Source organism: Balaenoptera physalus (assembly GCF_965194825.1).
Source record: "Balaenoptera physalus genome assembly, chromosome: 7".
Taxonomy (NCBI): Eukaryota; Metazoa; Chordata; class Mammalia; order Artiodactyla; family Balaenopteridae; genus Balaenoptera; species Balaenoptera physalus.
In genome coordinates this window covers 100,225,064-100,238,793 of record NC_138886.1, presented here as the reverse complement: position 1 = coordinate 100,238,793, position 13,730 = coordinate 100,225,064, and the positions used below count along the sequence as shown (strand labels likewise).

The 13,730-nt window shown below is 37.1% G+C and overlaps 1 protein-coding gene across 4 annotated transcripts in view; it reads right to left on the bottom strand.

The window, feature by feature from the left end:
- The window catches only part of LOC309665098 (contactin-associated protein-like 3), a 239,849-nt gene that overhangs the window by 57,853 nt on the left and 168,266 nt on the right, over positions 1-13,730 (bottom strand). For all 4 annotated transcript variants that reach the window (XM_082471232.1, XM_082471233.1, XM_082471234.1 and 1 more), the window contains 2 exons: positions 8,783-8,954; positions 1,083-1,189 (listed from right to left, as the gene is read on the bottom strand). In XM_082471232.1, the coding sequence (XP_082327358.1) occupies positions 1,083-1,189; positions 8,783-8,954 (279 nt within the window). The remainder of the gene's footprint in view (positions 1-1,082; positions 1,190-8,782; positions 8,955-13,730) is intronic.

Sequence of the window (13,730 nt, the reverse complement as noted above, 5' to 3'; positions counted from 1 at the left end):
AGACTGGTGTTCTAGACAGAAGAAACAACACTGAGAGGAGATGGAGAATGTGACCTTGGGTAAACAACCTAGCCTCTCTCGTTCCTCAGGTGTAAAATGTAGATAAAAATACATTTACCTCCTAGAGTTGTTTTGAGGATTAAAGGAGTTGAAACATGCAGAGAACTAGAATCGTGCAAGTACATGGTAAGTTCCAGTAAGTTCCATCATCATCATCATCACCACCACCATCATCATCAGAGAACATCAAGATTGCAACGGACCTGAGCATTTGCCTGGCTTGTCACTGATGCCTAGAAGCCCTACCGTGTTAGCTCCCATCCTGCACTTCTTCTGAGACTTTTCTTGTTAAATTTTATAAATATCGAGAATCTACTAACTCATGCTTTTTACTTAGGTAGACAGGGCTTGAGAACTAAAATTGGATTCTGCTCGAGGAAGAGAACAAGATATAATATCATGAGATCTAGATTTAACTTATCCTTTGACTATATTTTATTTTCCTATACTTATTTTCCTTTGCCTACTATTTTTTTCTATCCTATGATATATGTATTTCTGTTAGCTGCCTTATCATCAATAGGAAATAAATTTGATTAAAAATAAACCAGACAGGGCTTCCCTGGTGGTGCAGTGGTTGAGAATCTGCCTGCCAACGCAGGGGACACGGGTTCGAGCCCTGGTCTGGGAAGATCCCACATGCCGCGAAGCAGCTGGGCCCGTGAGCCACAACTACTGAGCCTGCGCGTCTGGAGCCTGTGCTCTGAAACAAGAGAGGCCGCGATAGTGAGAGGCCCCCGCACTGCGATGAAGAGTGGCCCCCGCTTGCCACAACTAGAGAAAGCCCTCGCACAGAAACGAAGACCCAACACAGCCATAAATAAATAAATAAATAAATACTTTAAAAAAATAAAAATAAAAAAATAAACCAGACAAAAATTAGTGTCTAAAATAATTATTTTTTGTTGTTGCTTTCTAGCACATGGTTACACACACACACATATACACAAAATAATGGAAAGAAAAATAGAACTACATGGCAATCAGAACAGAAAGGAGAATGAATGAAGTGTGAGGCTTACAGGAATGGCAGGTTGCACCGGTGTAACCAGTGTGTGCGCAGTTGCAGGAGAAGGTGTCCCAGGACTGGGAACATTCACCCCCATGTTCACAATAGCTGGGCAAACACCTAGAAGAAGACAGACACAGCACTATTTCCCACACTTGGTCATGATAAATGTGTATCTTAATATTAATATGTTGTAATGAAAGACAGATAAAAACAGTGACTTGACCAGAAAAATTTCAACATGAACAAAAATTGTTGTGTCTGTCATCAAGGTTTCCAAATGTAATATCAATCATAGACTAAAAAATCCATTAGATGCTACCAACTGTCATGTATTTGTGACAGACAAATTTTCTACACATCTCATTACATCAGAAAATGTGTTTGCTTTTTCAAAAATAAGGCAAGATTAATTTCATACATGACAGGGATATAAATTGCTTGCAATGGCCATAGACAGCACATTTCCCATCCCTGCTTCCATGTCCTTGCAGTGTGACCTATAGATACTTCCATCAAAAAGTGTAGCTTACTTCACCTTGAATCTGGGTTGGGCATATGACCTGCTTGGATCAATGAGGCATTAGCAAACTAACACAGCAGAGGCTAGAAAAGTGCTTGGGCAGTGGGCTTGCTCTTTTACTGAGTTTTGAACCCTGAAAGCACAACCACATGAAGAAACCTGGGCTTTTTCAGGTTGTCTAGTCACCCCTGTAGGTTCAAACCACAGGACAAGTGACTGAGGGGATTATAAGTCAACCAGCTGCCAGCTGATCCCCCAGGCAACCACAGATGCATGAGAGAGAGCCCAGCAGCAAATACAGAATTGTGAGATAAACAAACAGTTGTTGTTTTCAGCTAGTAAGTTTTAAAGATAATTTATTGCACAGCCAAAGCTAACTGATATATGTATACCACATTGTAATATGTTACCATGTTGACTTAGTACATAAGGAAACATTTTAAAGAGAAGGAAGGAAGTCAGGAAAAAGAAGAAACTCTTTATCCATATAGCATCACAGTGCCAGGGGTTCTGAATGTCATGTACTTTAGATCAGACTGATGATGCCTCTAGGAATTAGATTTAGAGATCACTTAAGACTAAGGGATTTATTGTTATTTTTTCCCCCACTTAATTGAATAAACCACAAAATCACTCAGGTAAACCAAATAACCACTTATATCTCATGGACATTGTTACATCTCACTTTTTGAAACTGAAAGTGAGAGTTTAATGTTTGTTTATAAGATTAAAATTTTTAATTGCAAGAATGTTACTTAATTTTTTCATTATCAAAAATAAGTGCTATTCTCAACAAAATAATAGCAAATTGAATCTAAAAATGTATAAAAAATATACACAACATAACTGGGTGGAATTTATTCCAGGTATGCAAATCTGCTCCAAAATTTGAAAAAAATAATTTGAAAATTATTATAACCTATCACATAAACAGGCTAAAGAAGAAAAACCATTTGGTCACCTAAATAGATGCAGAAGAAGTATTTGACAAAATCTAACACTGATTCACGATAAAATAAAAATAAAACCAACCAAACAAAAAACCTTGGCAAACTAGTAATAGAGAGGAACTTCCTCAACTTGATTAAACAAACAAACAAACAAACAAAACCTCCAAAACCCTACAGCAACATTATATTTAATGGTGAGAAACTAGATGCTTTCCTCTAAGTATGGGAACAAAGCAAAGATTTGCCCTCACCACTCTTATTCAAACATCATACTGGAAGTCTTAGCTAATGCAATAAGACAAGAAAAGGAATAAAAGGTACAAAGATTGGGAAAGAAGAAATAAAACCATCTTTGTTCACAGATGACATGACTGTCTATGTGGAAAATCTCAAATAATCAACAAAAAACTTCTGAAACTAATAAGTGATGATAGCAAAGCTGCAGGATTCTTTCTTATAAATGAACAATGAACAATTGAAATTTAAAATGAAAAACACAACACATTAGCATTATGCAAAAAAATAGAATACTTAGACATAAATCTAACAAAACATATACAAGATCTATATGAGAAAAGTTACAAAATTCTGATGAAGTATAACAAAGAAAATCTAAATAAGTGGAGATATTCCATGTTCATGGATAGTAAGACTCAAAATTGGCAAGATTTCAGTTATTCCCAATTTGATCTATAGATTCAAGGGAATCTCAGTCAAAATCCCTGCAGGTAATTTTGTGGATATCAACAAACTGATCCTAAAGTTTATATGAAAAGGCAAAACACCCAACAAAATACTGAAGAAGAAAAAAGTCAAAGGACTAATAACACTACCCAACTTCAAGACTTACAAAGCTACAGAAATCAAGACAGTGCAGCACTGGCAAAAGAACAAATAGATTAATGGCACAGACTAGAAAGCCCAGAAACAGATTCACACAAAAATAATCAACTCATCTTTAACAAAGAAGCAAAGGCAACTCCCTGGAGAAAGGACAGTCTTTTCAACAAATAACTGCTGGAACAACTGGGTCTCCACATGCACAAAAAATAATAATAAAAACACAGACTTTACATCTTTCTCAAAAATGAACTCAAACTAGATCTTAGAATTTTAAAATGTAAAATGCAAAGCAGTTAAACTCTCAGAATATAACATAGGAGAAGATCTAGGTGACCTTGGTTTGGCAATGACTTTTCAGATACAGTCCACAAAAGAAAAAAATGATAATTTGGACTTCAGTAAAATTAAAAACTTCTTTTCTATGAATGACACTAAGAGAATGAAAAGATTAGCTATAGACTAATGGGTAACTTTTGCAAAACACGTATCTAACAAAGGATTGGTATCTAAAATATAGGAAGAACTCTTAAATTCAACAATAAGGACATAACCAATTAAAACCCAGGGCAAAAGATCTGAACAGACACCTGGCCAAAGAAGGTATCAAGATTGCAAATAAAAATATAAAAAGCTTCCCAGCATCATATGTCAGTAGAGAAATGCAAATTAAAGCAATGAGATAACACTATAGACCTATTAGGATAGCAAACATCCAAAACACTGACAACACCAAATACTGGCAGGGATGAGGAACAACAGAAACTCTCATTGATTGTTGATGGGAATGCAAAATGGAAGACAGTTTGGCAGTATCTCACAAAACTAAACATCTTCTTACTAAATGATCCAGCAATTGTACTCCTTGGTATTTACTCCGATGAGTTGAAAACTTACTTCCACACAAAAATCTGCACGTAAATGTTTACAGCAGCTTTGTTAATTGCCAAAACCTGGAAGTAACCAAGATGTCCTTCAGTAGGTGAATGGATGAACTTGTGGTACAGAATATTATTTAGCACTAAAAACAAATGAGCCACAAAGGACATGGAAGAACCTTAAATGCATATTACAAAATGAAAGGCTACGTAGAGCACGATTCCAACTATATGACATCCTGGAAATGGCAAAACTACGAAGAGAGTAAAAAGATCAGTGATTTCCAGGCCAGGGGTTGGGGGAAGGGAGGGGGATTGAGTAGGTGAAGCATGGGAGATTTTTAGGGCTGTGAAACTATTCTGTACGATACTGTAATGGTGAAGACATAACATTATGCATTTGTAAAACCCCATAGAACTGTTTAACACAAAGAGTGAACTTGTAAACTATGGACTTTGGTTAATAAGAATGTATCAATATCGGTTCATCAATTGTAATAAATGTACAACACTTATGCAAGATGTTAATACAGAAACTGTGTGAGAGGAGACTGGGAAGAGAGGAGATAAAGGGGAACTCTCTATACTTTCTGCAAACCTAAAACTGCTCTAAAAAATAAAGAGTGTATTGGGCTTTCCTGGTGGCGCAGTGGTTGAGAATCTGCCTGCCAATGCAGGCGACACGGGTTCGAGCCCTGGTCTGGGAAGATCCCACGTGCCGCGGAGCAGCTGGGCCCGTGAGCCACAATTACTGAGCCTGCGCGTCTGGAGCTTGCGCTCTGCAACAAGAGAGGCCGCAACAGTGAGAGGCCCGCGCACCGCGATGAAGAGTGGCCCCCGCTCGCCGCAACTAGAGAAAGCCCTCGCACAGAAACGAAGACCCAACACAGTCATAAATAAATAAATAAACAAATACTTAAAAAAAAAAAAACCCCACCAGTTCCCAAAATATTAAAAAAAAAATAAAGTGTATTAATTAAAAAATGTTCATTGTGAGGGACTTAATACAGGCAAGTATATAAAACTAAAATGTATTCAAAATCTCACCTTAGAGAAAGAAAATATGTGTGTGTGTATAGATTTATAAATTTATACATAATTTTATATAAATGTTATATTATTTTTCTATTATTGCCATAACAAACTACCACAAAGTGTATTAAGAAAAAGAGAGATTCACACCAATGAAAAGATCTCTGCTTAGAAAACAGGACAGAATGAACATGTAGAAATACCCAGAGAGCAACAAACACCCCTATTTCATCCCAGTCGGCTCCCCAACAGCCACTTATCTGCAAATCAGATAAGGTAAAACAAACATCGTTAAAAGGAAAGTAGGAAAAACAAAAGATGAAAGGGAGCATCTGGCTATTTTATGATATTTTTTTCTACTCTACTACTGCACAAATTACACTCGCAGACACTGAAATTCCAGTAGATCTAACCAAAGAACTATTTTGGTTTTCTTTGGAAAAATATGGAAAAATTTCAACTGTCAGTAAGAACTGGAAATAGGCAAACTCACTTTTACTTTAAAAAGAAATAAAATGATACATAATAGATTTTTTGAAATTTTTCCTGGATCTGCTTATTTTTAATTTCTGACAAATTTCAGAACAGTTTGTCAACCTTAAGACTGTGAATTTCAAAATCAGCTTGGGCCAGTTGGGATTCACGTGTGGAATAAATGGTGCCCGACTTATTTATCTTTCTGGAGAGGTTTACGATGGGGCATCCAAACCTTGCCAGTCAGCAAATTACTACAACAGTCAAAGAACAGGACAGTCTATAGCAGAGTCACAGACTATTAGGAGTGGTGGCATTTCAGATCATGTTACCGAAGAACCCCATTGGACTGAAAGGGTGGCTTGACCCGAGCAGGGCCCATCCCCTTTACCCCTCGTTTGAACAAAGTAACTTCATGCCTTTCATTTTGACACGTTGGAACTCTCTAAAATCATACTAGAATAGATTCCATACTTTTTAACGCAGTGAAAATGACTGCTCTGTGATAAAGAATATCATAGTTTACCTAGAAATGTTTTGGGATAAGATTTTTTTTTCATAAATAAGAACTTAAAGTTTGTGGTAATTAATTTTCTTCTAAATGCGTTATTTTCTATTAAAAAGAACCCCAAGATGTATGATGCACAGTGTCATATTTAGCATCTAGAAGATTAATGTTGGGCCAAAGGCAGTGGAAGTGAGAAAAGTGACCCCATCATCACCATCCATGGCTGGGGGTGCTCTAGACAGCAAACACCTGAGCCTAAAAGGAACCTGAAAAGAGCTATGTAGCCTGAGTTACAGGACATGAAATCCTAATGTCCAAAACCCAAAGGGTGTAAGACAGGATCCCTCCTCACTGCTCTCCCCTCCCCATAGCCTTGTCCCAAAGGACTGCGCTGCCTTCCCTATAAAGTGTCATCTGAGCCACAGGAAGGCAGAGCGTCATGCACAAGTCCTTATATGGCTCAGAAAAGTTTCCTAAGAAGTACCGCTAGGATTTCAAACATCTTTTCAGCATTTGCAGTGTGAGGAACGCTGCTATGTATCATGAATTATTAATTCCTGTGCCCGATGGATAGAAGTTATAAAGCTAGCTGCATTTTAATAATAAATCTCAGATTCACTTGAGCACATTAGGACTTGCTCTGGGCAGGCAGAGTGGTGGGCTGGGTGGTTGGCTGTTTACAGTGCCCAGCGCCCGAAGGCAGCCCAGGTGTAAGTGTCTGCTTTGCTGCACTTTTAAGTGAATCTATTTCATGGTGCATTGGACATGCAGTTAGTAGGTATGGACTAAAGGGTTGAGAAAAAATGAATATTTTTAGTATTAAGAAGAATGGAGAGTAAGGATATGTCTTTAGATGTTGAACCATAAAAAATTACAAGTAGTGACTATATAGGCCATCCAAAGTGCCAATAGCTATGTTTATAACCACTTACAAAGTTGCCATGAGCCTCAATTTTATAGAAGATAACTTAATACCACAGATGTCTCCATAGACTGGCACAGATACCTGAAAATCTTTTAAAAATGTGATGTGGAAATTTATTTTATTTTTCTATTTTGGTCACACACACACACACAGAGATACGTTGGTTTTTTGTTCTGTTTTTGAAATAAAGACCTTTATGCACAAAGGGGCAACCTTTATGTGAGATAAATATTGTGATTACACATGTGTTGTGATGGAATTCTGCAAGCACTAATATAACTTTCTGTGAGCTTCGCGACCGAAGTGACAACCAGGCTACTGGCAGTGAGCTGTGACCTCCCACCCTCCTGACCCACTAAAAGCCATTCCCATGGGTGAGAGGATGTGCTCTACTTCCAAGAGAGCATCTCTAACCCTCTCCCAATACCAAGATTCAGGATGCCAGAGCTGGCTGCAATTATAACTTGCAGATGATGTTATACTTTCCATGCCAAAAAAAATTTTTATAATCTGAAAATTAGGGTAGAGAGTTTTTTCTAAATTCTTTAAATCATTTTTTTTCCTCTACAAATGAATAGAATGTGAACATATGGCCATGGACATTTGCATTAAAGAACTCAAATTCTTGTGAGTCAATATTTTACATACTGGGAATTTATGATCTTCTCATACACTGCTAGATTGCACTGTAACTTGTAGTTAATTGGACATGACAGGGAATTTCAATTAGTGTTAAATTTAGATTAGATTTACTCCACAAAGGACTCTGTGCAGTGTGAACTTTGGAAAGGTGCCCGTGTATGGATGTGTGAGGATGTCTGGAGTGTGTATATTTATTCAACACGAACTTAATGCACTCCTACTGCAGAGAAGTCAGACATACCAGTCACAGAAAAAAACTTGAATGTGTGATGGTTAAGCCATCCCTTTTAGCCAAAATTACTTAAAAGTCAGACATGACTAACAAATAACTGCAGTAAAGTTGCAATGCTTAGCAATTTTAATATGCTATTGTTTTAAAGCTTTGCCTTTCTTGTCTTCTTCAGTGAAGTGGTACCATGCTCAGTATGTGGTAACTGAATTCTCTCCATTCTTTACTGTGTTTACAACATCACTAGAAATCCCCAAAGCTTCAACCTTTCTCAAAGGAAGAGTTACTTTTCACTTTTCCTGTAGAAGAGGGAGTGTAAGGTGAATGCAGCTGACCACATAGAATTTTTATTTCCGGGTCCTCAATGATCTCTTTAGAATATTCTAATCTGTTTTGTGCAATGTTCGAATTTTTTAAAGTATGTACTAATCAATAATTATAACAGCATCAATAGTATTCTGTGTGAATTAAGGAGCTTGGAGGCATACACAAGGAAAATTCATTAGAGTGTGTCTTCTAAGAAAATATCATTGGAAAGAAGCAATTATTTAAAATTTGTCATTTTTGTTTTCAATGTAAATATAATTTTTCCTTATGGAATGGATATCAGTAATGGAGAAGGGGCAAGAATATGCTCTTTTCCAGCGGTTCATTTGTTTGTAATCTACTATCAAAAAATTGAAAACAGGCATGCTGACATGAGATTGCCTACCTGTCTGTGAGGCCACAGGTGTCTATCTGGAGGTCACGGTAACTCCCCAGCTTCCCCTGCTGTATGGAGATGGGATCCACCGCTTTGTCACCAATGGAGATGAGCCTCAGGCAGCCCTGAAATCCATCCAGGGGACTTGCACATCCAGGGTCAGAGCTGTTGTCGGGACAGCCTGAATGAACATGGAGACACACACAGGAGAAAATAGTTATGAAAAAATATTGTACGGTATTTCTCATATGCAAAAATTGCTACCTCCCCCTGTTTGCAGACACCTGAAGATTAGGCTTCCTACACCATCTGGGAAGGTCACATTACCCATGGATAGGGTGGTGAAGAGCTGACAAGAACAAAATTTGTTGGTATTGGTAACATGTAAAAATAATAACTAAAGCCAGGCTTATGGAGAGATGAAAGGAAGGGAAGATGTGAAATCTGACAAATAGAATTACTGTACATTTAATTTAAGCAGGTTGATTTCTTTTTTGAAAGCATACTCAAGAAATCACTCCTTTTAGCATGATGTTAAATTATTAGATGAACTAAGGGCATGTGATAGTAGAATCAGAAAAAAAGTTACAGGCATAATAGGACTTGCTAAATTTAAAATGCTTGAAAAATAATTTTAAATTGAGAATTGACCTGGACATCCTCCATTCATCTAAAAACTGTTAAATATCCACTCTGTATGTGCATGCGTGTGCATGCACAGGCATATTTTAAAACACTTTTGATAATAACTGGTCTAAGAAATCTAATAGCAATTTATATTTATTTTTCTTTTTTTAATTAGGCACTTTAGTCAAATATCTTTCAACATTAACACGTAGACAAATTAACAATATCTCATAATGATATGGCATTGCAAATAATGGAGAAAAATAAGCAACACAGAATATTCTATGAAAAAAAAAGAAATGAGTTTTGATTAATTTCAATAATAAGAGTTAAATTTTACAAGTTCTGCTAGAGCCATTAATTGGTTTGCTGTAACTCACCCACCACAATTCTCATAGAGTGGTTTTGTTTTATCCTCCTAGGTTTCCCAAGAGACAATGCTCTTATAATGATTATGAGCAAGCACACGGCTTTGAAATCAAAATCAAAGTAAGATGGGGTCTAGAACCACCTTCTCCACATGGGGGCCCAGCAGGGTTTTGAGCGCCCTCCTACCCTCCACTTAGTTGTCCCCTAAAGGAATCACAGGTTCTTAAATTTGCCTACAGCAAGATTGGCAATGTAAGAGAGGAAGGGGAAAGTTAGGGTAAGAGCATAATATGGGACACTTTACAACACACTTGGCTCAGGCTTTTCAAAGTCAGTATCAGAGGGAAGAGGTGGAAATGGGAGACTTTTCTAGATTAAAATAAACTAAAAAGACATAGCTGTTTGCATTGCATGAAGCTTGATTGGATCTTGATTCAAGTGTTTAAAACAACCATAAAAACATCTTGGGGACAATTGGGATGATTATAGATTTGGTATTAGATTATTTTGGGAAACTACTGTCAAGTTTGTTAAGAGCAAAAATGATACTATGTAGGAGAATATCCATATTTTAGGAGATGTATGTTGAAATATCTCAAAGTGTAGTGTCATGATGTATGTAGCTTATATTCAATGGTTCAGGGGAAAATGCAAATATAGCAAAATGTTAATTATTGAAACTCAGTGGTATGCGTATGGGTGTTCATTGTACTTTGCTTTCCACTTTTCTGTGTGCTTGAAACTTTTCATAATAGAAAGTGGTGGAGGGGCTTAGGTGATCCTCAAAAAATTAAATAATTAAATGAACCCCCCCTCCCCATTTCCCACTCCTTTTTGGATTAAAGAAAACAATTTATAAAGAAAAAAAAAAAGAAAGTTAGGGTAAGAGAATGCTGTCATTGTGAAACGTTTCTGTAAAAGGCAACAATTTAGGGAAATCTGCTGTACAGAGCCCAGATTCCATTATTCCCCCCTATTCAAGACTGAGGTTCTCCCCAGGATCTGCCAGGCTGAAGGGAGCTGACTCTCATAAGGCTGTGCCCCTCCCCAGGGACAACAGTGCCCAAGAATACAATGGAGTGATGCAATGCAGTGGCAGAGGCCCATTTTCTCAACTGGGACCTCCCTGAAGGGCATCCCTGCTTCAGACTCCCCCTTGGGGTATTCAGAGACTTCTGTTGCAACTGCACTGCAGTTCAACTTGTCTCTCTGCCCACCTCAGCTGCTCTTTCAACCTTCCAGGTGTTGTTCCCAAGAATTACCCCCACTCAACCACCCACACACAAATCTCCCATGCAGAGGCAGCTTCCTAGGGAACACACCAACAGCCCTACATAGGACAAAAGGTCAAAGCATTTACTGAACTGAATACTTCATTTTCATGTGCAAATATGAAAGAAGCACAACATTTTTAATAATTAACATTGTTTTAATTCCCAAAAATTGTCAAGTAAATTTTGTTTCACACGAAATTTACCTATTTTATTTATGCTTTGCTTTATAAAATTATGTTTCATTTATATCATTTCCAGAACTGTTTTAACTTTTTAGATACAGTGTCATAATTATTTGTCTTTTTGCTTTGTATTTTCCAATAATTTAACTATTCAGGAATACTTATGTTAATATTTACAGCCTGGGGTTTGAGGTTATTTTATCAGATTCTTATTTTTAAAATCAAATGGAATAAGTAATTTTATAAAGTAAAGATTTTGCTCATTGTACTTATGTGTTTTTCATTCATCTCTCTTTGTACTTCTGTCTTGAAATCACTGGTGTACTTTCAAAGAACAAAAACTAAAGATAGAGCCTCTTCTTGTTCCTGCATAATAGATACTAGCTTTCTACCTAAGAATTTTCATAAAATACACACAGTTTATCTTTACTTTTCTTTCAGTGACTGAGGCTTTAATGTTTTGTATTTCTGACAAATAGAATTCAAAACAAGCCAAGGCCTGTATCAGGTTGAAACCATTAAAGGCACAATGAAACCTCATAAATTAACCTCAATGGGATTTTGACATTTCAAATTTAATGTTATGTCATAAAGAACTGTTTAACTCTACAGCTTTCCTTTACCATTTTCTTGTCTTATGAGAAAATGCACACATTTAATTTGTAAGAAAATTACTGAAGGGTTGGATGTATCTGGAAAAACTTGATATATCTTTTTTTTTTAACATTTTTATTGGAGTATAATTGCTTTAAAATGGTGTGTTAGTTTCTGCTGTATAACAAAGTGAATCAGCTATACATTTACATATATCCCCATATCTCTTCCCTCTTGCGTCTCCCTCCCACCCTCCCTATCCCACCCCTCTAGGTGGATACAAAGCACCGAGCTGATCTCCCTGTGCTATGCGGCTGCTTCCCACTAGCTATCTGTTTTACATTTGGTAGTGTATATATGTCCATGCCACTCTCTCACTTCGTCCCAGCTTCCCCTCCCCCCCCAACCCCCCCCCATGTCCTCAAGTCCATTCTCTATGTCTGCGACTTTATTCCGGTCCAGCTCCTAGGTTCATCAGAACCATTTTTTTTTTTTAGATTCCATATATATGTTTTAGCATACGGCATTTGTTTTTCTCCTTCTGACTCACTTCACTCTGTATGACAGACTCTAGGTCTATCCACCTCACTACAAATAACTCAATTTCGTTTCGTTTTATGGCTGAGTAATATTCCATTGTATATATGTGCCACATCTTTATCCATTCACCTGTCGATGGACAGTTAGGTTGCTTCCATGTCCTGGCTATTGTAAATAGAGCTGCAATGAACATTGTGGTACATGACTCTTGTTGAATTATGGTTTTCTCAGGGTATATGCACAGTAGTGGGATTGCTGGGTCATATGGTAGCTCTATTTTTAGTTTTTTAAGGAACCTCCATACTGTTCTCCATAGTGGCTGTATCAATTTACATTCCCACCAACAGTGCAAGAGGGTTCCCTTATCTCCACACCCTCTCCAGCATTTATTGTTTCTAGATTTTTTGATGATGGCCATTCTGACTGGTGTGAGGTGATACCTCATTGTAGTTTTGACTTGCATTTCTCTAATGATTAGTGATGTTGAGCATCCTTTCATGTGTTTGTTGGCAATCTGTATATCTTCTTTGGAGAAATGTCAGTTTAGGTCTTCTACCCATTTTTGGATTGGGTTGTTTGTTTTTTACTATTGAGCTGCATGAGTTGTTTATACATTTTGGAGATTAATCTTTTGTCCGTTGATTCATTTGCAAATATTTTCTCCCATTCTGAGGGTTGTCTTTTCGTCTTGTTTATGGTTTCCTTTGCTGTGCAAAAGCTTTTAAGTTTCATTAGGTCCCATTTGTTTATTTTTGTTTTTATTTCCATTTCTCTAGGAGGTGGGTCAAAAAAGATCTTGCTGTGATTTACATCATAGAGTGTTCTGCCTATGTTTCCCTCTAAGAGTTTTATAGTGTCTGGCCTTACATTCAGGTCTTTAATCCATTTTGAGTTTATTTTTGTGTATGGTGTTAGGGAGTGTTCTAATTTCATTCTTTTACATGTAGCTGTCCAGTTTTCCCAGCACCACTTACTGAAGAGGCTGTCATTTCTTCATTGTATATTCTTGCCTCCTTTATCAAAGATAAGGTGACCATATGTGCATGGGTTTATCTCTGGGCTTTCTATCCTGTTCCATTGATCTATATTTCTGTTTTTGTGCCAGTACCATACTGTCTTGATTACTGTAGCTTTGTAGTATAGTCTGAAGTCAAGGAGCCTGATTCCTCCTGTTCCATTTTTCTTTCTCAAGATTGCTTAGGCTATTCGGGGTCTTTTGTGTTTCCATACAAACTGTGACATTTTTTGTTCTAGTTCTGTGAAAAATGCCATTGGTAGTTTGATATGGATTGCATTGAATCTGTAGATTGCTTTGGGTAGTATCGTCATTTTCACAATGTTGATTCTTCCAATCCAAGAACATGGTATATC